Raw genomic sequence first — 24,967 nt, 5'->3', positions numbered from 1 at the left:
TCTTAAAGCCCATTTAGAAATGTCCCAGTGTGCCTTTGTAGCTTGATTTTTGTCTCCACATAAATCCATATCAATTAGTCAACTAGTTTTTAGCCTTCATTGCATATTACACACAGATGCTTGCTCATGCACACCCGAACACGGGCACAGATATACACAAGTACACATACACACACACACACATGCACACACACACATACACACACAAATACACAACACGCAAATACACTCTGAATACTGATATCCAGAGTTTGAAGAACAAAAAGGTCATGGTTTTATTCATGTTTATTTTTTGGTGCTGATTATGGAGCCCAGGGCTTTGAGTCTATTTACCACTAAAGAGAACACTCAAATACTAGTCACAGAAACTTTAAAGCTTAAAACTTCATTTATTTCCCCCCCCACACACACACACACTTTTAACTGTCTCCACTATGTACTTCCAAAAAGGCTAAAAAGGAAAACATTAATGAGAGGCATAGAGAGAGTAGGACCATAGATTGGGATCCTACAGTGGAGAGTGGTAAGGGTTGTGGTAAAATCAGGAAGTATGACTGTCTTCAAATGAAAAACTCGGCCCTGTCAAATTGTCACCAGTTTTTGGTCTCAGAGCATGTGTCTGCCAAGCACTTTAGCCAACTGCTATTACCTCTAATCTAAACTTTTCATTCTACAAATAAACTAAGTGGATTGCAGGCCATTTAAATGCAGTTCTTTCAGTGGAGTTTCAGATCCTAATTCAAAGCTCTCTTTTCTGTTCATTTCAGCATCTTTGAGTGACAGGTGGAAATATACAACACCAACACAAATCTGAATGAAGTATCAATACGTTTCACAAATCAATTCTAAGCCTGGCAGTGGTAGAAAACTCACTCACTAACTCCTGACTATTTCTCTGAAAGATTAATAATCTGTTAAGTTATCCATGAAAATTAAATCCTGAAATTCATACATATAGCCAGACACATGATCTTAGAACAAGGATTTTTCAATAAACCATCTGGTCTGCCCTTACTGCCTTCAGGAAAATGAACTAGTACTGCCTCTTAAAAACGAAGCAGCAGAGGCTTTGAAAGAATAACAAATGCATCACGAGCAAAAAAGAACCATGTTACTTTGCCTTCTGGGTTAGATTATAACTTAGAGACTTTCAGAGCAGAAGGCAGAATTAGATGTTAAAGCACACAGCACAGAACATAGACAACGGAGATAAATCTAAATCCTAGAAGGGTCAATAAATGCCCAAAAGAATATTAGTTCTTCTTGAGACTATTTTTATTCATAACACAAGAATCCAGAGTGGTGCATGCCTTAATCACAGCATGTAGGCAGAAGTACTGAGAGCTGGAGTCCAGCCTGGGCTACATAGCAAGACTCTGTCTCAAAATAATTAAGTTTTCAGATTCTGTAGCATTTATGAAGGCCAAATGTAAGTTCAGAATTCATGAAAACCATTCCTGCCACAAAGTACGTGCTGAGTACACATATCCTATGGCACCACTACAAACAATTGAACTCACTTCAGTGTCTTAAGGTTAATGCAATCTATATATGTGGGGTTCTATACTACATGGGACCTCATCATGTTATCTAAGTGTTCTTCCTTGACAAAGATCTACTACTCAATGCTGTTCTTCATGTTTAAATGTGCCATGACACTGTATGATTGCTCCCATGATGGAAGTAGCCATTCACCATGAGAGGGGCATTTTAAATTAATCTGTACACCCTTCATGCTTGTTTGAAGATCCACTTGGTATATTATGCTAAGTTATATTCAATTATACTTCCCTCCATCCTCTTTCTCCAAAGCCTATCAAACATGTATTACTTGTTAATGCTTTAAGTCACATTTCAACTGACCAAGAGAGGACAGAAACTGTCATGTCTGAGTGGCCCCTGCATAAGTGCTAACATGTGAACTCGCATCTCTACACCCATACCCTTCTCTGCACCCTATATCTCTACCCCTTTCTGTTTGATGCCAATGAGATGGGACATTTTATGTATATAAAACAATGTCCCAATATTTAAAATGGTAAATCACATTTTATAACTTGTAGAAAATATTTATAAATGTCTTGTACATTGATGGTTCAAAATGTTTTGGTTTTATCATTTAGCCTTTTATTTGATGGCTCTATTTTGTATTTAGTTCTTTGTTGGCTAGAACAATCTAGTGGAAGATATGTGATGTGAGGCTTAAGCTATATATGAAAGTGTCTCAGTTTTCTTCTGTATGCAAGATAAACTCCTTGTTGAAAACATTTTAGAATTTCATTTTTCTTTAAAAAGCTGTCTAAGTAGTCTCTTGCTTTCTGCTTTGTTCTAAAGGAAAAATACTAGATCAACATAAATATTTTGAATTGAAAGGTGTTTGTGAGGTTTGGGGATGTGGCTTAGTTGATACAGCATCTTTCATACAAACTTGAGGAATTAACTTTGTCTCTGAGATCTATGTGTAGTGGTTTGCATCTGTAATGCCAGCACTCCTACAAGGGAATTGGGAGAAGATACAAGCAGAATGGCCAGAAGCTTACAATCCAGTTGGCCTGGAGCACACCCAGGCAGAATCAAAAAGGAGACCCTACCTTAAATAACCACAAAAAAGGAAAGTTATTTAAGGTATATGCTCCATCTCACACATAGCATCCACCATCATTACACACATGAATATATTTCTACACAAACATCCACCCAGTGGAGACAGTACTGACAACTCAGTAGTATGATGCTCCACCAGGACATATCTGGGCTTGACACTTGTATGTCTTCAGGCTCTCAACGAGTACTTCCCATATGCATAGCTCAGAAGATACACCACTTTGTGATCATCGTCCCATCCTTTCCATGGACTTCCTATAATTGGTAAGAATTCCCATACACTCTCCTGCTCAGTAAGCTCACCTTTCCCCTTTTGTTTTATAACTCTTCTTCCTTAGTCATTCAGATAGAGTCCCTCATTCTCATGTTTAGTTCATTTACTCTTTTCCCTGTCTAAATTTCTTGCTGATTACAAAGCAGAATTTTTTATTGCTATTAAATTTTTTCTTCTCTTCTAATATTTCCTGGTGGCCTCCCTTAACTAAATAAACTTCTGGTTCTGCTGCACCTGGCTTTTGGACAGTCCTCAGCCATGTATAAGTGGAAGTATCTTTCTCTAATACACTACCACTTTCTAATCTTCCTTTGCTATAAAATGCATGATTTTCATCCATATTATCTTCCTCCGGGTCATCATAATGATGCGTTTGGCCCTTATTTTACATTCTTTTACATGCAGACATGAGTACAAATACATGCACACGCACATTTACACATGCATATGCACATACATACACACTCATAACAGTGTGGAAAGGCATCTTAGAGGAAAACTGCAGAAATTGGTCCTCTTTATCCATCATTGGTCTCAGGAATCAAACTCAGGTGATCAGGATTGGTGGCAGGCATCTTTACCTACGGAGCCATCTTGTGTGCCCAATATTCACTGTCCTTAACTGTTTCCTGAAATCTAGTTGCATAAGTCTGAAGGAAAATGAGCAAGAGACTGATGATCATTCCCAGTCTTTTAATATGGGACAACTCAGTAATTCCTTGTTCTCTGTTCTCAGATTCTTTAGTAGATGGCTAAGGAATATTGAGGGGGATGCCATTTTTAAGTGAAGAATTCCTTTTTTGTAACTTCCTACTGCAGAGAGGTATAATACTACAGAAAAAGCTATTCAGGGTTTCCCTGGATTCTTTGTCCATTTTGTCAATGAGCACTGAGGTAAAGAGAGGACAAAGGATACACAGGACATTGGCCTTTCTACAGAATCAGACCATAACTGAAGTGTCCTGACTTTCACAGTGATGAGGTCTATGTGATTCTGAAGAGAAAATAGTAAGGATAGCACTTGGAGAAAGAAAAAAAAAAAGATCCTACCAAGTCAGCGTGTTCTTCTACCAATCTTTGGGGAATAGGAGGAGTGACTCGCATTATTCTTGAAGCTCTGTCCTGTCATTAACAATAGCCAGGCCCCATTTCTTATCCTCAGAAGCAAGGGAAAATTCCACAATGACTTTAAACACACAGTCAAAAATGACCTTCCTATGGAATATGTGCCCGAGACTGAAGTGGCATTGAGCCTTCACAGACTCCTTTGAAAGTCCTGTGCAAACTGCATTCTCCTTTTTCAATGGGGGTAACTGAAGATGAACCAAAGCTTTTTCAATTCATACAATCACCAGGCACTGTTCTTTCCAACTCTAAGCCACTCAATGCCCCCAAAGCCAATTTTGTAAAGCGCCACATTCTTTCTAAATATCCCATGGATTTCATTATGTATTATAAAGAATGGAGCCCTGAAGCTAATAATAAGATAGGCACCAAAAAATCCGTTCCTTTTGAATTGGTTCTGTAATACTGGGTGTTAATGAACCTTAGAGAAATAAAACTAGGAAAAGCACTTGGCGGATTCGCAGTGTACAACATTGACCATCTTGAGGCAGAAGTCATTGTAAAAGTCAAGAGGTTCCTGAGGCTTCTGCTGCCACAACCCCAGTGTAACTCGGTACATTGGCTCTATCTGATGGCTCTACAATTGCCTTTCCAACAGCACCACCTTTTTTTCTCTCAGAATGTCTCCTGTGCTTCCCTGCACAGCCTGCTGGTTTCAGACAGGGCACTTGAGAGTCAGGCTCAAGCCAACAGCCATTTCCTGGCTATTGCTACTATTTCAGACACTGTCACACAGGTGAATCCACTCATGGTGGTGACAGAGTTGGAATTTTCTGGATGTCTTGGGAATGAGGTGTCTAGTTCTTCCGAAATGTGCTCTGAGTTTATGCCCTCTCCTCAGTAAAATGGCCACAGAGGAGATGAGGACAAACTCAAAGAGCTTGAATTTTTATGCAAAGTGTTATTCAAAAAATGATAAGGCAGTTTATTTGCCAGTCAAACCAGAAGGCATCCATTTGGGGACTAATTCCTATGGGTTAAATAGTTTCCTAAAGTCTTCTGCATGGGAAAGTTTAATACATCACAAGAGTGTAGTTCTGTCTGTGGTAAAGACATCTTTTTCTGGGTAACAGGAATCCTAGAAATATCAGGAGGTTTTAAAAATAATAGCTATTCTTTTTGACATTTAGCTGATCAATGTAATTTGAACTGTCATTCAAACAGGATGAAAAAAAGTCTAGGTAATTTTATGAGAAGTGTTGAACTTAAAAGAACATACTTGAATCATATTTCTAATTTCCTTGGCTTCCATAGAAACAAAAGCATGCTTGTCTAGTAAACCTTTTATGCATGGCGTCTTTGGAATCTAAAACAGAATTTACAGAAGAAAATTGCTAACTCCTGTGACAAAACTTATAAATCAAAGAGACGTCATATATTTAAAATTATGTAAGCTTGATTCAGCATCAACACAGAAGGTGGAGATGTGGACAGATATCCTGGATTCTGACATTCAGAGGTCAGCAATGAGAAAGGTTACTACTTGCATGGAAAAGCTACTTGTGTAATTAAGTAAAATTAATTATGCTTATACAAATTTCACAGACACGCTGCAGATCTGGATTTTTGACGAATTAAGCTTTAATTTAGTTGAGGAAACTAAACCCCATAAGCTTTTATCAGAACACTCTGCTCACCCATTAAAAGAAAAGAGGCAAAAAAATATAGATTTTTAGGAACCATCTGGAGATATAATCAATTAAGGAAAGCTGTAAAGGCAAGATGATAGTCAATTATCTAAGATGTAAAGCCATGTTTTGAGGTTATGCTGTCCTTCATTTTCTCACAAGTACCCATTATATATATATGTATATATATATACATATATATATACATACAGACACATATATATCTATATACACATATATACACACACATATATATACACAAATATATATACACACACATATATATGTATACATATATGCAAATAATCAGAAAGTATAATTAATAGATGGCTATAATTCCCTGATTAGATAGTGGAGTCCATTTACCATACATTAAGGGTGTGCTCTGAATGCTACAAAAACAGAAACAATACAAACACAAACAAGCAAATGAAATGCGTTTTCCTAAATGGTTCTTTCATGATCTCCTTTTCAAACAGTCTGTGATAATGCTATCTCAGAGGCTAGCCATGAGGGCAGCAGCCACCATGCCTACGCTATTACTGCTTGGATGTATGTGCTCCCAATATTCACTGGGAGGGAGTGCACTGACTTTAAAGAAATTAGCTACAGATCTGGAGCTCTCAAGGGATTAGACATACTTTAAAGATGTTTCTCAATTTTTATTTATGTGTGATGAGGGTTGCAACAGAGGCAAGAGGAAGATGTCCGGTTCCCCAGGAGGAGAGCTGCAGCTCCAAGTGGGAGCTGGGAACTGAGCTTGGATATTCTGGAGTTGCACCAAAGGTTCGTTACCACTGAGCCACCAGGGTAGCCCTGGATCAGGACGCCTGGGCTATGTGATAAAATCACCAGAACATGAAAACTGGAAATAAGCCATAAAAGACCAGCCAGCCTCCTGTGAGTGACCATATGCAAGGATTCAGTGTTGTTAGTCCATTGCATTCAGCCTAGGTGTGTGTTCCTCTAGTGAACAGTGGATAGTAACTCTTTTTCCACTACACAGAGGCTATCTGATCTGATCTTTTTCTTTACCTGGACCACAGGACTTCCCTGAGCTAAAACCTCTTCTTTCCTCTGCCTAGATTCTCTCCAGACCTTTACATGGCTGTCTTCACCTTGTTCCTCTAACTGTCCAGAGGGGCTCATTCTGTCTTGTCCCCACCAAGCATAGCCTAACTTCGCATAGTCACATGTCCTTTTCCTCCTCCAGAGGACAGCTCACTTCCAATAATCACTTAGCTTATTTAGTGGTTTGCTTCTTTATAGGGCGTCTCATCCACTACATAGTTGGGCTTTGCTGTTTCCCAGAGTTCTGTTTTAAGTTGAATCAGCAATAATCTCTACTTATAAAATACTTGACTGACTGTAATTCTTGCAGTAAAGATGACTTTTGGCAATCTCCGAGTTAAATATGTTTTTAAGACTCCATTAGTCATTCCTTTAAAAGTGAGCTTATGTCTCTGGCCTGAATTTTAGCAAGTGAACCTATTTGCTTTGGAAGGCAAATCCCTAGCATTTAAGTTGGCAGCAACACCAGGTAACATCAGATGTCTGCGCAGCTTCACTTTCTGGTTATCTCTCCTCATCACAACCCTGCAGTGCCGTTACTACAAGTCCCATCCCTATAAAGGAGTAAGAAATGCTTGCAACATTGTTACTTTCTGTCAGCCCTTGAAGGACCAGTCACAGGGTTGCCATTTAAACCTCTGTCTTCTTCAAAGCCAGGAATCCACGCTGCTCCTAAGACTGATCTTCACACACTTGAAGCATTCTCAAGCATCAGTGGCAACTTCAGTGTAACAGAGGACAATGAGATACTAGAAGAAAAGGAGCCACAATTCTGGGCAGTCTGGACTGAAAGTATTTGCTCCACAGTAATTAAGTCTGCTGGTTCCTAGGCATCTTCACCCCCCTAGCTCAATAATCAATTTGTCCAATAGTATTGATAACAATCAATAAAGTCCATTAGAAAACACAAAGAGAAGGCATTTTTTTAAATTAACTTCAAGTGAGGCACAGTGTCCACTTGGAATATGAAGCAGTAAGAAGGTTCCAGACTTGAGCTTATTTTAGGGATGCTATAAAACTATCAACATTTCTCATGTGTCCTGCTGCTCTCTGTAGAACTTCTTAACAATGCCACAAGCTTGAGGACTAAGCATTCTGAAGAATGAAAATGATATTCTATCAGGTTACAAGACATCATGGGGAGCTGTGTAGCAGGGATTTTAGGCATCTCCCTTGAATGTGGTTTTGTAGTTACTATAATTTTAGTATAGTCACCTGACCTCCCCTCTGTGCCTTGGTTTCCTTATGCAGGACAGAAGATTATCTCAAGGATCGAAGTGCTAGGGTTAGTGCAGAAATTAGATAATCCAGCCTATATTCAACACACAATACAGGGCCTACTGACCATTCTCTTTGCCCTTTTATTTGCTTTTGTTTGATTTTTCCTAAGTCTCTCATGCAATATGAGAGACTGACAGTCTCCTCCCATAAATCAAAACACAGATGAAAGTCACTTACCACAGCGTCTTCTACCTGTCTGCTGCCCCACCATCACTACCATTCAATGCCTCAGAGGAATCTGCCCTGCCATTCTTCAGGCCCCCATGTGCAGTCTTACCCAAGCACTCTCATCTCTGCATTGTTTCATTCTGTGTTCATTTTGTGCATCTATACAGCCATGTCTTGAAAGTCTCTTTGATTATGCCAAATCATGTCTCCATTAATTCGTACAGTACCTACTTATTGTAGCTGCTCTCCTGCATTTGTCTGTGTGATTATGTGATTATTTTGCATATCAGATGGAATGTTACCCTAGTGAAAACTGTAGTTGGCAAACTCACTCCTGTCCCTCCAGGGAGTGGCAAGCTTTCATACTGTTAGCGATTAGCTCACAGGAAGAACTCAGCAAACATTTGTGGAGTAAGTGGCTGCTATTCATTCACTAGATTGTTACCAGATTGTAACAATCCTGATGATGGCTTTGAAGAGGTGAGGCTTCTACCAGGAACCATTCATTTAATTGGGACTGGGAACTCATTTTCAAAAGAAAACCAAAACAACTCAGAAGCATAAGGCTCTTTCCACCATTGAATGAGCAAGATGCAAATTATCCCTCCTCTCTGGAATCCTGCTTGCCAAGAATCACAGAGAATATCTGAAATTGCTCAAGTGAACAAGGCATTTATTTCTAGATGGTCATCAACTATGAATAGCACCAAGCTTTTTTTTTTTTAATTTATTTTTTTATTAGGTATTTTCCTCGTTTACATTTTCAATGCTATCCCAAAAGTCCCCCATACCCACCCCCCCAATCCCCTACCCACCCACTCCCCCTTTTTGGCCCTGGGGTTCCCCTGTACTGGGGCATATAAAGTTTGCAAGTCCAATGGGCCTCTCTTTGCAGTGATGGCTGACTAGGCCATCTTTTGATACATATGCAGCTAGAGACAAGAGCTCCGGGGTACTGGTTAGTTCATATTGTTGTTCCACCTATAGGGTTGCAGTTCCCTTTAGCTCCTTGGGTAATTTCTCTAGCTCCTCCATTGGGGGCTGTGTGATCCATCCAACAGCTGACTGTGATCATCCACTTCTGTGTTTGCTAGGCCCCGGCATAGTCTCACAAGAGACAGCTATATCTGGGTCCTTTCAGCAAAATCTTGCTAGTGTATGCAATGGTGTCAGCGTTTGTTGACCATGTTTGTTACATGGTCAACAATGGACCCAAATGATTGTGTTTTCCTATCTGTGTTTTACCTACAGCATTTCTTAACTATGAGATTATCATAGAGAGGGAGAAAATATCTTCTTCCTCTTCTTCTGTTTCTGCTTCTATTTGTTGTCGTATAGTCACCTTCTACTCTTTCCAGATCCATTACTCCATTCCCATCTACTGAAATCGTAAGACTCTGGTGAGCCTTAGCTTTCTGGGGACTCCCTGAGTGAACGATGCAGAGCCAGGAACTGATGCAAAAAGCAAGAGGAATTTATTGTTCCAACATGTCGGGGATTGCCAACATGGAGAGAGAATGACCATGCACAGCCTGGCTGACAAGCTTTTATACAGTTCTCCAGGCAACAGCCCTTAGGCACAATGTGATTGGGAGAACAGTGTGAATTTTAAACTGATTGGTCTATAGGGAATGAGGTAGGTGGCTAATGGTTGCAGAATGTTTCTACCCCAGTGGTCAGTCCCTGCTCTCTGTGGTCTGAGGAGTGTAATTAGCCCCTCCCTTCCAGAGGGGAGGTGTGCCTCTGTTCTTTACGACCTTTTGTTTCCAGGAGGGGAGGGGTCCAGTAGAATTTTCGAACGTTCCTGAGTTGACTTCTTCAAAATACCCATAGATCAATATGTCTCTCAACCCTTGTCTCAAGATTCATAATTTAGGTAAATCAACATCTGTTATCAAATCAAGTAACAGTCACAAATTCTAGGAAGTAAGCCCACAACTTGAAGTTAGGGAGTCACAATTTAAACCATCAAAGCTTCCCATTCTAAGTCTATTTTTTTTCTAGGAATACAGTTTCTCAATGGGTAAGTATATACTCTGTCAATGCACTAAAACAGAATTCAGTCTATGGCTTCAACAAAGTAAAAATGCTGCTGCTATTCTTCTGAGTCTAGGTCATAATGATGCTATGTCCTTTTATGTTAGAAAATAACATAGAACATTCTATTGTGGAGCTCAGCAACCACAATGAAAATAATTACAATTTAATTCTTAGTGATTGTCATACAAAGGTGTTTTGGCCAGTGAAGTTCCAGCCAATATGTAGTAGTAGCCACTTACACATAAGCAAGTGTACTACATGATGAATCTAGGCCCAGCATTGTGGAATCTCCACCCTGAAATTCCAGGTTGAGTGCTAGATACCAGGAAATACTGAGCTCTACCCATACTGTGGGATCAATACAAGATAAGTTGTGACTGTATGGAGCAACAAAAATTTAGGGCACTTTGCTCTATAGCAACAGAGCATCTGATCGACTATTATTTAAATAACTGAGTAAATTAAAATTCAGAATAAAAAGGCACAGAGCTATACTCCCTAGCATTTAGTATCTTGAATCTTTGCCAATGCAGAAAGGAGGAGCAAGGAGAGACTCTCAGAGACATGAACTAAATGCACACAACACACACACACACACACACACACACACACACACTTCCACAGAAAATAAAAATACTTGCATCTCTTCTATTCTGTGTCTAGGTCTATAGGGAAGCATAGTTAAAAATGGAAACTATGGGATGTCGGAGGACCTTAGATGTTATGTGGCCCAAACTGCAGATTGTACAGAATAGCAGAATAAAACCTAGATATAGTCCAGACCCTCCCTTTGCAATATAGCTCTTCACCTTCTTAAGGTCCATCCAGTTCTCATGGGTGAGAAAAGTGAACACAATCTTAGGACTGCCTCAGCTTGGAATACTGAAATGAAGAGAAAAGACTGAGGATGTATGAAGGCAAAGATGTGGCATACTATTATTACAACCATCATTTCTGATCCTCCCACAACCAATTATAAGAAACTTTCTTCTCCTCTTTCCATTAAATTGTTTTGGTTTCTTGCTTAACTTAACCCAATGTTCCCAGGTCCCAGAAACCATGCAGAACACAGAGAAGAAAGGCAAAAATCTTTAGTCACACATGGTAGAAGACCAACCTAAGATGTAGGGTGATACAGATCAGTTCTGAAATGAAGGACTTTCTGGGGTGATATCTTTCCTATAAGGCACCTACAAGCTACATGTACCTTTTGAATATCTGCCATGATTGAGAAAATGAACTTCTAATGTTATAACCTTTGTGTTCAGGGCTAGAGATAGCTCAGCAGTTAAGAGCAGTGACTGCTCTTCCAGAGGTCCTGAGTTCAATTCTCAGCAAGCACATGGTGACTTACAACCATCTATAAAGGGATCTAACACCCTCTCCTAGCATGCAGATGTACATGCAGATAGAGCACTCATTTAAATAAAATAAAAAGTTAAAAAATGTTAAAAAAAATCATTTGGGTTCCTTAGCACAAACACTGTTACTCCAGTCTAGAAATCTCATCTTGGACCTTGTGCATTTTATAATGATATGCCCTTAATATCTTCAACTTCTCCAATCTGACCACAAAATGCCTCAATAAAAGAGATAGATTTCTCAGATGGGGCCCAAACTTCTGTTTGGGGTTACTTGGAGATCACAATAATGGAGCTGGTAAAAACTTAAAAATCCATGTGTGAGAGAGAAGGAAGGGGATCTTTCCAGGAGGATTTTCTAACATTATTTTCCTTAATTCTAGGATAATAAAAATACAGTTTGTCATCAATGGAAACTAGGAAGTGTCAAATGTCATAACCAATACTCCTGAAATGGGGTGAAGTTGAAAAATATTTGTTCATCATTGGAACTGGAGCCTCTTAGCTTGACTTCACATGTGTAATTTGCATTCTGTTTGACTTACAATGATGACTAGCCTCCTGCTTTCCATCCACCCTGCTTCAGCTCCCCACACTTGGACTTCCTGTCTGAGACTTCCCAATTTAACTCATTCATCTCTGGATGTCAATCCTGCTGATACCTCTATATTGACTTCCACTGGCAAGGGCTCCCTAACCCTTTGAATCTCTACACTAGAGGCTGTCGAAATGCCTTCTAGCTTTAACTGAGTCTTTCCTCATGATTCTTTAAAATATGTCATCTAGCTTGAGACCCATGTCATGAGAGGAGCTCACCTCTGACACTGTTAATGATATTCTGCTGCACTTGCAGACAGAAGCCCAGCAATTGATGAAAACAGATGCAGAGATTCACAACTGAAAATTAGACTGAGCTTGAGGAATCCTACAGAAAAAGGGGAAAGGATTGTCAGAACTGGAAGGACACCACAAGAAAACCTACAGATTAAAATAGCCTGGGCCCAGAGGGGTTCACAGAGACTGAATTACCAACCAGAGAGCCTGGATGGACTGACCTAGGCCCTCTGTATGTATGCAACAATTGTGCAACTTGATCTTCATGTGGACTCCTAACAGTAGGAGTAGGGACTGTCCTTGACTTTGTTGCCTGCCCTTGAGACCCTTTACCCCTTACTGGGCTGCCTCTTTTAGCCTCAATAGGAAATATGCCTAGTCTTACTGCAACTTGATATGGCAAAGCTGATTGATATCCGCCATAGGAGGCCTCCCCTTTTCTGAAGAAAATTGGATGGGAGTGAAGTGGGAGGTGAGAGGGCAAGGACTGGGAAGGGATGTAAGGTCAATTAAATATTTATTTATTATAATAGATACCATTTGGGGAGGTATTATAATTATGTTATATTCTTCACTAGTAAATTATGAGCTAACTATTAAAGTATAAGACCATGTTAGGGTACTGGAGAGATTTCATGTACAAAGATGAGCCATGGTAGCACACACCTGTAATTTTAGCACTGGGAGGTATAGATATGAGGAGCCATGGGACTCACTGGCCAGCTGGTCTAGTGGAATTGGTAAGGTATAACTTCAGTGGAAGAAGCTGTCTCAAAAAATAGTGTAGACAGATATTGGGAGATCTCTCTAGCACTGCTCCAACTAGGCCACTCAGTGCAGCCATTAGCAGGAGGCAGGGTCAGCTCTCCTGCTCTCATGCCCTCAAGGTCATCTCCTTGGCACCCATACCTCTAGGCCCAGCTTCACTGTGCTGCACAGTCAATATGCAGAGGTATTTTTAATGTAGGCACTCTCTACATTCTTGTAAATGTTTCAATGACATTCAAATTAAAAGCAGCATTAGTGAGTCATACTGTATACCTAATGGGGAATTTAGTAGGGGGAGGGTGGGTTTGTTTCTGCTTTTCTGCACTCAAATTTCCATGTTGCTTAAAATGTTAATATATCTTTTTCAGATAAATGTGTTTGAAAAAAAAAAGCAAAAAGGGAATAAAGTGTGAAGGTACCAGAGTTGAGTGGATGATGCCCTCAACCTGGGCAGACTTACCATTTCCTCAGGTGATGCTAGAACACACACTCAGGTGGATACTAGTCACACACTCAATACATGAACAATGTTAACTGAAATATAAATGTGATGGTTTGTATATCCTTGGACCAGGGAGTGGCACCATCTGAAGGTGTGGCCTTGTTGGAATAGGTGTGACCTAGTTGGAATGGGTGTGTCACTGTGGGTGTGGGTATAAGATCCTCACCCTAGTTGCCTAGAAGTCAGTCTTCCACTAGCAGCCTTTGGATGAAGACATAGAACTCTCAGCTCCTCCTGCACCATGCCTGCCTGGATACTGCCATGCTCCCACCTTGATGATAATGGACTGAACCTCTGAACCTGTAAGCCAGCCCCAATTAAATGTTGTTGTTTTTTATAAGACTTGCCTTGGTCATAGTGTCTGTTCACAGCAGTAAAACCCTAACTAATACAATAAAACACTACTTTCTCCCACTTGCTTAGCACATCTTCCCATTAAGTAGAATGCAGTCTCCCACTTTAAATATATTTCACACTTCAATGTTGCTTTCCTTGTGTAATTAAAATGTAGCAGGTAGTTGATACAGGGGAGGGAGTACCTACATTAAAAATACCTCTTCAAAATCAATTCCAAGCACTCATTTCATTTATGATCTGTCTACCTCAATAAATCAACCAATACTTCATTTTAAAGGCCATATAAAGCTCTATTAACCCGTCTTTATACATTTCAATTTAAAGTGACTGTCTAATCATAATGTTGCACCATTCATTTTTTTCCTGTAAGTATACACTGTCTTGTATGTGCTAAGCAGCATGCATGCTCAGAGTTGTGAGTCAAGGATGAAGAGGGCAAGTGACTGCCTTCTGAGCTCACCTCCTAATAGGAAAAACAGTCAGGAAAATAAATATAGGCGGGGTGTAGGTCCTCTGCTGTCCAATGCCAGGTGGAGCCAGCCAAACAGATATGACAGAGTGGACTTTCAAGCTGAGAAGACTTCAGAGAAAGGATGAGCAAAAAAGAACATGGTAGTGCACATGTGCACACACCCCAACCATGCATTGAAGAGCAAGTATAAATAAGATTTTCATATATGAGATTGATAAGGGCAAGGGTGTCCACACTCTTCTGCTCAGGCCTCTATAAGTAGGTGACTGGCTTGCCATGTCACAGCAGCCAAAGCACGAGACTGCTTCTATGAGCATGCAAGTGCCAAACTCAGTTGGACATGCAAGGGTTATCTGAACAGTGTATACACACACACACACACATACACACACACATATGTACATATGTACATATGAATATATGTATTTATGTATATATGATTGACTTTGGTAGGAAAACATGAAGACTAAAAGGGTATAGCTTCTCATAAGGGGATTTTAAAGTAGATGCAAACTACAGTCACAAGCATACAGAAAATGTGGGTAGACACATAACTTATCAGACGCATGAGAAAAGTGAAGAAAATCATGCCTTACATTAGTTCCCAAGGCAAGTCTGATGGCTTTAGCTCCGGAAAGCAACAAAGGGCATATCTGAAGAAGAGAAGGTCCTCTAAACAGAAGGCTATCCCAAGTTCTTACTGGGATCCTGCATCCCCAAGAGATAGGTCCCCCTCTCCTCCTTGCTGATATGTATCCTCATTCCCCTCTACTTGAGTTAATTTGACTAGGTCACAGTTCTGTGAGCCTTCCTGAAACAGATGAGGTGTCACTAGCTTGAGTTATGGAAGACACTGGCCGTTCTTCCTGACGCTCTCTGTTTTACAATGTATCCAATTTACAAGTATTAGAATGCCTTCCTCTGACCCTCAGTGGATCTTGATCTTACTTTAGGGTAAATAAATCATGTTTGAGACATCACACTGAACAAATTCAATTTGTCTTCATGAAAAATAACCCTTGGAAAACAGTCAGCATTGTGTACTGATTAAGACTGTCCTCTGAGCCAGACTCTCTGCACACCCATCCTAGCTTCGTCATTCACCAGACTGTGTGACCTTGGCCTAGTGACTGTACTTCAAAACTCCATGTTTTCATCTATCATACATGGTTAATATAGGTACCCACCTCCTAGTATTTTTATGAATATCACCAGAAAAGTATGAAGTAAATTCTACATATGTTTTTACTAAATAGGTATTCCTGTATTACATGATAATCAAAACCTATGATCCTCAGTCTATGTATGGTCAATGAAGAGACACTCAGGGGAGCCATAAACTAAAATCATGTCACATGACCAGGTATTTAGCTTTGGTGCTTTTTCTGTGTATGAATACGAGAGTAGTTTGTAATTATTGAACATACCCTGAAAGCTGACTCTATATAAGCCACTGGGATGAAGCTAAAAGGTGAAAAGAATATAATCTTTGTGCCAGAGAAGTTCCCAGGGTAAACAAAAAGCTGGAATCAGGTCAGAAGGCTTCATGACCCACTTTGATTCTGCCATCTAGAAGGAGGATGTCCAACCAAAAGACTCCCATAGTTTCCTTTTCATCTAGCTTTACATTTACTGGGCCAAGAGATCATGCTGTCTATCAATGACCCTTACACTTTTTCAGTTATGGTACTTAATAAGCACTGTGCTCAGTGACAGTATAGAATAGATGATCAATACTGCACTACTTGGAAGGTCTTCAAGGCTATTATTGTAGAAATTGGCTTATAAAACATGTTGGCTGAAGCAGGAGTCTTCTATAGAGTGACACCTCACATACCAAGGCAAAGAACAAAATATGGAATTGAAAATTCCAAACAGATATCTCCCTTGGAAGACACAGGGCGAAACCACTTAACTCTACCCTGAGCTCCTAAAAGAAAGATCACATCAAGTCCTAACCAGTCATCAATCCCTGACATTCAGACTAGGGCTTTCTGCACTGCTCTTTAGTACCCCAAACCCATAACAGACCAAACCAGAATCTGTAGTCAATTAGTTTGGGTTTAAATAACTAGTATGCCATCTCAATCCAGGTTATTCAATCAATATCTCCTCTCCCTCTCCCTCTCCTTCCCTCCCTCCCTCAGTTTGTAATAGTCTATGCTCTAGTTTGCTGTCTATTACTGTGATAAATACCATTATCAAAAGTGATTGAAGAAAGGCAGCCTTGTTACTGTTGTTTGTGGTCTTGTTTATTTGTTTTGTTTTGTTTTAACTTACACTTTCACCTCACCGTCTGTCAGTGGTAGAAGCCATGGCAGGAACCCATTAAATGGCCACAGAAGAATTACTGTTGCTGGTTTTCTCTTGGTAGCTTGTTCTTCCTGCTTTATTATACAATCCAGGACCACCCACTATTGAAGGTGGCTGGACCTCCCATATCAGTCACAAATCAAGAAAATCACCCTACAGGCTTGCTTATGGAGAAATTCAGTAGATGCATTTTCTCAATTGATGTTCCTTTTTCCCACATGACCCTAACTTCTGCCAAGTTGACAAACAAAACAAAAACAAACAAAAAAAACAACAACAAAAATAACTAAGACAAGTCTAACATGGATTATCTATAGGTTATAAGTGAGGTTCTATTTGCCAATGGCAGTAGTAGCAATATTAAAGGAGCTTGCAAAAAGCCCATGATGATGAAATCAAATACGTACATAAAGTGTCTCTGTCAGGCTATATACTAAACACCACCTTCACCATCTCCTCAAATCATCACAGCAATTCTGTGAGGTATGTCCTGCTGTGACTTCTGGAAAATGGCAGTGCAGAGATATTGTGGAATTTCTGAAAGGTCACATGGTCACTGGTGGAAGCATGAACTATAATTAGAAAGTCTCTGGAGCCTGAGATCTCAACAACTACACTATTGTGTGGAGCTGCATGTGACATTCTGTTGTCAGCATTTAGCCTTCCCTTGTGTCAGCATCTGATGGTAAACATTAAGGCTGAACACCTCTTTTGTGCTCAATAGCTATAATCTTTCACTGAGTCAATTAACTTCTCTTTTATTACAAAGGATTAAAACTATTTTATTTATATAATTCTTTTGGAAATTTACCAAAAAAGTTTTAAGTGTTATGAACAGTGCCTAGCAGAGAGTAGACACTAGAAATATTAGTTTTCTTTTAAAGCACAGTGTGCTCAATGGAGAGGCTGATTTCTGGGTCTATTAATATTGGAAAATCATATACTTTCCAATGTAGAGGAACCTGAGAATTGTAGTCAGACTCTCTTGACCAGTCATGGGCACTGTGGTATTTTGCCACAAGTAGAGGAAAGCAAAATTATTTATCTATAGATTTACTTCAAAATAAAGAAAGCTCATTTGTAAATCCATGTTGTTATAGCTACAGCCCTTCCTCAGACTTTGCATCCTTAGGGATGGAACAAAACACAACTCGGACACCAAAGCGAGCATCCATAATGTGCAATATTGTATAACTTTCCAAGTCCTCAAAAGTGACACCAACCTCCTAGTTTGTTATATTCTGGGGAGTTGATTATAACGTAAACTTTTTCGAACCCCCAATTTCTGAACAATTCAAGCACATAAAACAACCACTCTTTTCGATTGATAATATGTTTAAAAGCCCTGCATAAAATGATGCTCTGTCACCTCATTGATTCTCTCTGCTCTCCCAACTCGTACTCTCCAGTAGATTATTGATTAACACCTCATTCCAATTTTGCAAGATCTTCATTGTAACTAAATTATTATTTGTGCCATAGAATTATAATTCTAAGAGACTGTGTTTTATGCTGTCACTTGTGAATAAAATATGCCTTTATCTTGCAGGTCAAGACCAATTTTCTATTACTTGAGTTCTATTTGTTCAAATGCATTACTACTGTAAAGCACCAATTATGACTAATAATGGCATTATTCTCACTACAATACGTACTTGGTATGGCAAAGCTTTAAGGATTCTGAAGTTTGGCATTCAATTTAGTTAACTACAGGAAATGGGTGATTTCATAGAGATTATTACCTTAATGTCATACTGCTCTCCGAGCTCACATCTGCCTGTAGTTAAGTGATATTCTATATTTCCAACTACTTCTTTGAATCTTGTCAGGCAAAGCTGACTTCACAAGTCATATTTGCTTAATATTGAAGTTTTTTTTAATTTTAAGCAAATATATTCATATCTTGAATATGAATATATTTTGGAAAAAACCCTAAAGTTTGAGCTCTTACTTTCTACACCAGTCCCTAAATCGCTCCTATTTTAGAGCTGGGCATAAGGACATATTTTTTTTTTAAAAATCACAAAAGTAGAGGAATTGAGACATTCACCTCTATCAGCAGAGGAGGGGGCTCAGGTCCTCAGTGAAGTTCCACTGGAGAAGTCACAAAGTCTATTATGCTTTCAGAGCCTGACCATCTCACTCTCCCTTTGGCCAAAAACAGAAATTCTTCCAAAATGTCTTTTTATCACAACCCTGACATATCAACCAATAGTCAAGTTTTATAAAGTCTATGCTAAGCCTAAGTGCTTGCTTTCTCATGTTTAATACTGTAGTACTAGTATAACTATTAGTATTTAATAGTGTAGAAGCTGTTTCAGTTTATACATTTTAAATATTAACTTTAAGAACACTATGGAATAGTCATATCAATAAACATCAGTTGCAGTCATCTGGACTTAAAACCTCATGGAATGAAGACAGCATCTCCCACAGAAATTGCTAGAAACTTTGTCCATTTTGTCCCACCCTCACTTGCCAGTACTAGGTAAAATTTGGTTGTACCCTTTTCTTTACTGAAATATTTCTCTGAACCTTGTAGATTCATAAAAACACCAATGTCCAAATTTTATGTATTGAGTGCCATCTACAAATACATCATGATGTGTTCCAACACACTAGAATGATGACCTGGGACTCAAAGCAGCCACATGGAAATTGACCAGTGCTCTCTTCCAAAGCTGATGCTGGAATACAGAAAGCTATTTTATATTCTATAAAGTAACCAAAACATTTTCAAGACAGAGTTATGAAACATTAGGGCTACTTTCAGTTGGATGTTTCTGAACTTTAACTCTGAGTATTAAGGAATGATTCATTCTTAAGCCTGAAGCCATATCTCAAACTTGGTTTATAGACACCACATTTAACCCAAGTACCAGTGAGTTCCACCATGAGTAATGGACAAAGACACTCAGAGAAATTATGCATAAAATTCTCAGCTTGTTTGGGAAACACATGCAAGCTCTTGTCCCCTGGAGAGGTAAATATAACATGAGATGCATAAAGGCAGCGGGAAAGCATCAGGATCTATTACTTTCAGGTTAGAACGACAAAGGGAAAAACCATACCAACCAGCAGACACACTCCAAGCAAGCCAAGAACAAAAATGCATTTGTGATTCAAAACACCCCAAATATCCATGTTCCTACTGGGGGTTTTCATAGGAAAACATCACTGTTCACTTTGTTATGTCACTATTTCTTTATCAATAGGGAGTTGTTTTATTGCCTGTCCATTAACTTTTGACATCAGAATGAGAAAATGTATTCCCTGGGCAGCAGATTAGCATCTGTGACCTTCTCATTAGTTAAGTTAATTATATTGATTCTACAGACGCAAATCACTAAATTAAAAAGAGTTCAGAGTATACACATGTTATATTTGCAACAGTATCCTCTTCACTTGAATTCCAGCAAGTCCATGACTGATCTAAATAACACCCTGAGCACCAGAAGCAAGAATTTTGTGAAAAAGCACATCCCTAAAAAAACTAACAAAGCAAGAAGATACAGCTGGTTTCCTGTTGTTTCCACCTTACCCATGCAATAGCAGAAAAGATTTCTTGCCCCAAACTGGAGATTGTCAGTGAACCACAGTGCAGTTCACTGACGAATTACAAGCAGGTGTAATTTGACTACTAACATCCTTAGATGACTCTTGAAGCTCAGCTGTGCTCGTCCATTTCAACTCTTGCCTGGTGAAATGATTCATTGTTGCTACTAAAATTCCTGAAAACGAATTTCATTTTATCCTTTATTTTTCTCTGATTTACTTGCTCAAGGTGGTTAAAGACTATAGGGTGAGGAACATTAAGATGATGGAGCAAAGACCTATAAGATACCTCAAGTGACAGGAATGACTCTACATTTGGATTCTCAGCCTCAGAAGCACTGGTATTAGACAGAAGCTGGTATTCATATTCAACTTGAACTCAAATGCCAGGTCACAGGACAGTTGCTTTCCTACATTCCTTTGCTGTCTGGCTCCATGCTTCCTTTTCCTCCAATGAGACCTAACACATCTAAACAGTTTTACTTACAATTGTGAAGTTCATGACCTTGAGAATCCAGATGGTCATGGCCAAGTTCACCAGTATTAAAATCATGAGGAGCAGGACAAAGAAATACAGGCATCTTTTCCTCCAGCCGTAAATCCCCACTTTGTATATGTGTGGCCCCTCAGAGCTGGGCATGGTGCTCCTGTGGTGGGAATACTGTTCCTGAGGCATCTGAAAGGAAGCAGAGAACCACTCACATTAAAACCTCTGAAAGAGGGAAGAAAAAAGCAGGGAGGATCAACTGATGAAGAGCAGTGGCTGGCTGCTGGCTGCTGGCTGCCGACTGCCGACTGCTGGCTGCTCACTGTACCCCCCACCTTCTGACAACTCTAACTCTGCTCCCTCTGGACGAAATCTGCTCTCCTGGGTGCTCACTTCAGTCCCTTTATTTGATGCAACCTTATTTCTTGATGAGCATAAAGACACTCATGCACATCTTTGAAGGAAGCATGCCCTGGAAGTCATTTTCTAAAGGAATCCTTAGACTCCTATCTGTGTTTTGAAGAGGGCCCCAAAATCCTAGCATGCAATGTGGCATTAGCCTGAGCAAACAAATTAACCTTGAGAATGCGTGAGGGTAGCATAACAATAACTAACCAGGCAATTTACTTTGAGAGTTAAAAACAAAAGTCTCAAATGAAAACAACTTTGCATCCTCCTTATGGAGTTTGTAATAATCTTGTGGATACAACTTCAGCTGATGGCTGAACTTTCACCAAGAATGGTGATGACACCTTGGTCTACTGTGTGTTAATTTCTACTGCACTGGGAATCACCAGCCAAGGACTAATGCTGCACTATTCAATGATCTCAATTTTATCACACAGCTCCCAATAACTCTCTTATACATTAAGATGTATTGTACAGGATACAGACGCAACATAGTCACTCTCACTGGCCCTTTTATGCATGAAGATCAATCATAAAGAGAAAAAAAAATCTCTTCTGGAAGCCTGAAGGAGATGAGACATTTATTTCCTATTTATTCATTTTGTGAAATTAGACAATGATCATGCAGTCTTGGAGTCATATTTGTAAGGCCCTTCAATTTCCAACTGCTAGTTTTCTGAAAGATTCTAGTAAGGCTTAGAGAAATTAACCTCTGTACATGACCATAAGACTATTGGCCCAGCAGGGAGATGAGTCACATAAGAATCTTGGCATATGGACCCGGCAGGTCTGATTGGTAGAATGCTCTGGGGCAAATGGAGAGAAACTCATTATATTTCCTACCATCTTGCTTCAGCTGCTTCCCTTTGAGTTGCCACAACTAAGAGTGTCACTATTCATTTAGGTATGAAATGATCATTTGCTGGAAAGATGTGCTTAAAAAATGTAAGAGGGTGGAGTCAGATATCAAGAATTTTTTAATACATAGTTATAAATTGGCAGAATACAATGGTTACATCGAAAAGCAATTATGTTATAGGTGTATATATCAAAATCAGCGATGTCATTTTTAAAGGCACCTACAATCTGTTTAACCAAGTAACAATCATAGATTTAGTACCCAGTAACTAGTAATAGCATTGCCTACCCCCATTACCATATAGGTAGACAAGCCTGAATTCTATTGGTCTGTAATGTCATCACTCAACCTTACCTAAGTACCAAAATCCAAAAATAACCCAAGAATTATAATTTCTAATCTCCAACAATAGAACCTGGGGTCAGGGAAATTATTGGAAAAAGCTGCCTACCATGTTCTAAATATTGTAAAGCACCTGAGAACATAGCTTCCCTGTTAGCATTTCTTTTTATAGTATAACTATTTTCAGATAAAATCTTCTAACTATCATGTTAAATATCAAGAAAGCAGAGTTCCTTGAAACATCTCCAAAGAACCCTTGGGGTCCCAAGAAGCAGTGTTTTTGTCCAACACCATTATTGACTTGTGGGGATTTCAAAGCCTGGACAAATCATAGGGTTTGAATTCAGATCCTTTGCTGCATAATTTAATGGCTATCTCTCAGTGGCACGGGGCCTAGCTTTCCTACCATATTCCCACCTCTTCACTCTCCAAGTTTGCAAAATGAACCAGGAGCAGGGAAAGCAGGGAGGAAATCCCTGGGAATGGTTATACTGGGAATGGTTATACTGGGAATGGTTATACTGGAAGGTCTTATGAGGCAACTGTAAGGTACTGCAACTCAGTTCATTGACCTCATACCAGGGGGAAATCCACATGGGCTGAAGATGCTGTGTTCTCTCATTAACAATCTAAATTCGTTGAATTGCTAAAAACAAATAAGGGAGACAATCTCAAATCTGTCTTCTGGTTCCTTCTTAGAAAAATAATTATTGCCCAATGAATGATGTTGAAATTTCAGGTCTTCACTGGGACAGGCTTCTTTTGAACAACCTAGAATAGGGCCCAGGAATGTGAGAACACAGTCAAATATTTCTATGGACCTGAATGTTAAGGATGCTCTTGATGGAGTTTATTAGACACTGTCTTTCTCTACTTCAGTTTCCCTTCACATTGACACTTTGGTAGACTTGCAGGTACCTTGGAGATTCAATTAAGAGGAAACTTAACTCTTTCCAAGAGTTCATAAAGCTGGGATGGTGTGAAATATATTTGCATGGCCTACAGTATCCATACAGACACATCCTTGATGGTTCTCCTGCTGTTGGAATGTGTCATTGGAATTTTACTTTCAATCCATAGCACCTACTCACTAAACATGGGGACATGACAGTATTAACCAAGAGGACACACTGTGGATAAGGGAGACCCATAGTGGGCAGCACGATAAATATGTGGAGAGTAAAGAAGAGGTATACCAGAAGGGAAGGACATTTTCACATGTGTAAAAACGTAAACTTACAGTTCAGTTTTCATGGTCACCTAGGCAAAGCAGAAATATACTCTACTCTCAGGAAAATACTCAGTTTATCACACATAATAATACTCTTCTTACCTTTTGTTTTATATGGGAAATGTAGAACTAATTAGAATAGTTGTGTCTATATGTTATGTACAACGGATGTATTTTTAAGTAGAATTATAACTTTATATATGATAACCATCATTAATTAAAAATTTCTGCCAAAATTGTCATGGGAGACAATTATCTTTTGTACTGTCTATACACAAAATTACAGTGATAAACAGATGCCAAATAAAAAGACAACTGAAGGCAGTGTGACCCACCCAAAGTATTGATGTAAGGTAGTTGAATTTTAATATTATTCTAGCTTTTAGAATATCACCTTTTAAAAGTTAATGATTTAATTTCCTTTCTCATTCCAAATACATATTAATGTTTTAACCTAAGTTTGTTTTAATTTCTTTGTTTGTTTGTTTTCAATGACCATCTAACATGTTTATTTGAGCCTCTACACTCACAAGTCTAAAATCCTTCCACAGCTCCATCCCTAAAGAACCCCACACATAGCAGGGCCTGGGGCAGCACCACAGGCAAAGGTGTTCCATGGGCCCAGGGAAGAGACAGGATAAAGGTCTCACTGGATGATGCTTGAGGAAGCCTAAGAATCCCCCTGGGAGATGGGTTAAAGACAGATTATTTGGCTTCACACCAAGATATTCTAATTTAGGTATGCCAGGGTGTCTCATGAATTTGTATTTTTAGAAAGCCTCAAACTGAATGTGACATATGAACCCCTATCCACTGGAATGTGGTTGAGCTAAAAGTTACACCTTTAAGAAAACTCAGTCTTTGAGCCAGTCAATGGTAGTTGTTTTAGCATGCTCTAAAACATAAAGCAAGGCTAGACACAGCAATGTGACCCAGGCTCGTGCTGTCGCCACTGCTTCTCTCTAGGTCACCATTTTCTTGTCCTTACTTTCACAGCGCTAAATGACTTTGAGGCATTCCTTTCTGGAGCCTTTCTTTCCAGCACCATATTTCAAAATTTTATTTAGTTTTAAAATATATTTTTAAAGGAATGTGGTGGATTTTATTGCCATCTGGAATTAATTAACTGTTAAAGCAACAATTAACATTATAACAGCTATACTGGGGCCTAACTACTCACTAGATCATCTCCTATACAATTTTTATATAAAAATAAAGACCTAACAATGCAGCCTCTGTTATTGGGTTATTATTATTAGGGGTTATCATTTAACAGATAGAACAGAA

General features: G+C 39.2%; 1 protein-coding gene across 1 annotated transcript in view; it reads right to left on the bottom strand.

The window, feature by feature from the left end:
* The window catches only part of Sgcd (sarcoglycan delta), a 425,306-nt gene that overhangs the window by 381,584 nt on the left and 18,755 nt on the right, over positions 1–24,967 (bottom strand). The window contains exon 2 of the mRNA XM_021177343.3: positions 20,841–21,029. Coding sequence (XP_021033002.1) covers positions 20,841–21,029 — 189 coding nt within the window. The remainder of the gene's footprint in view (positions 1–20,840; positions 21,030–24,967) is intronic.

Source organism: Mus caroli, unplaced genomic scaffold, assembly GCF_978045245.1.
Source record: "Mus caroli unplaced genomic scaffold, Mus_caroli_1 scaffold_13, whole genome shotgun sequence".
NCBI classification, from domain to species: Eukaryota; Metazoa; Chordata; class Mammalia; order Rodentia; family Muridae; genus Mus; species Mus caroli.
The sequence above is the reverse complement of the archived record's forward strand: the minus strand, read 5'-3'. Positions and strand labels throughout refer to the sequence as shown.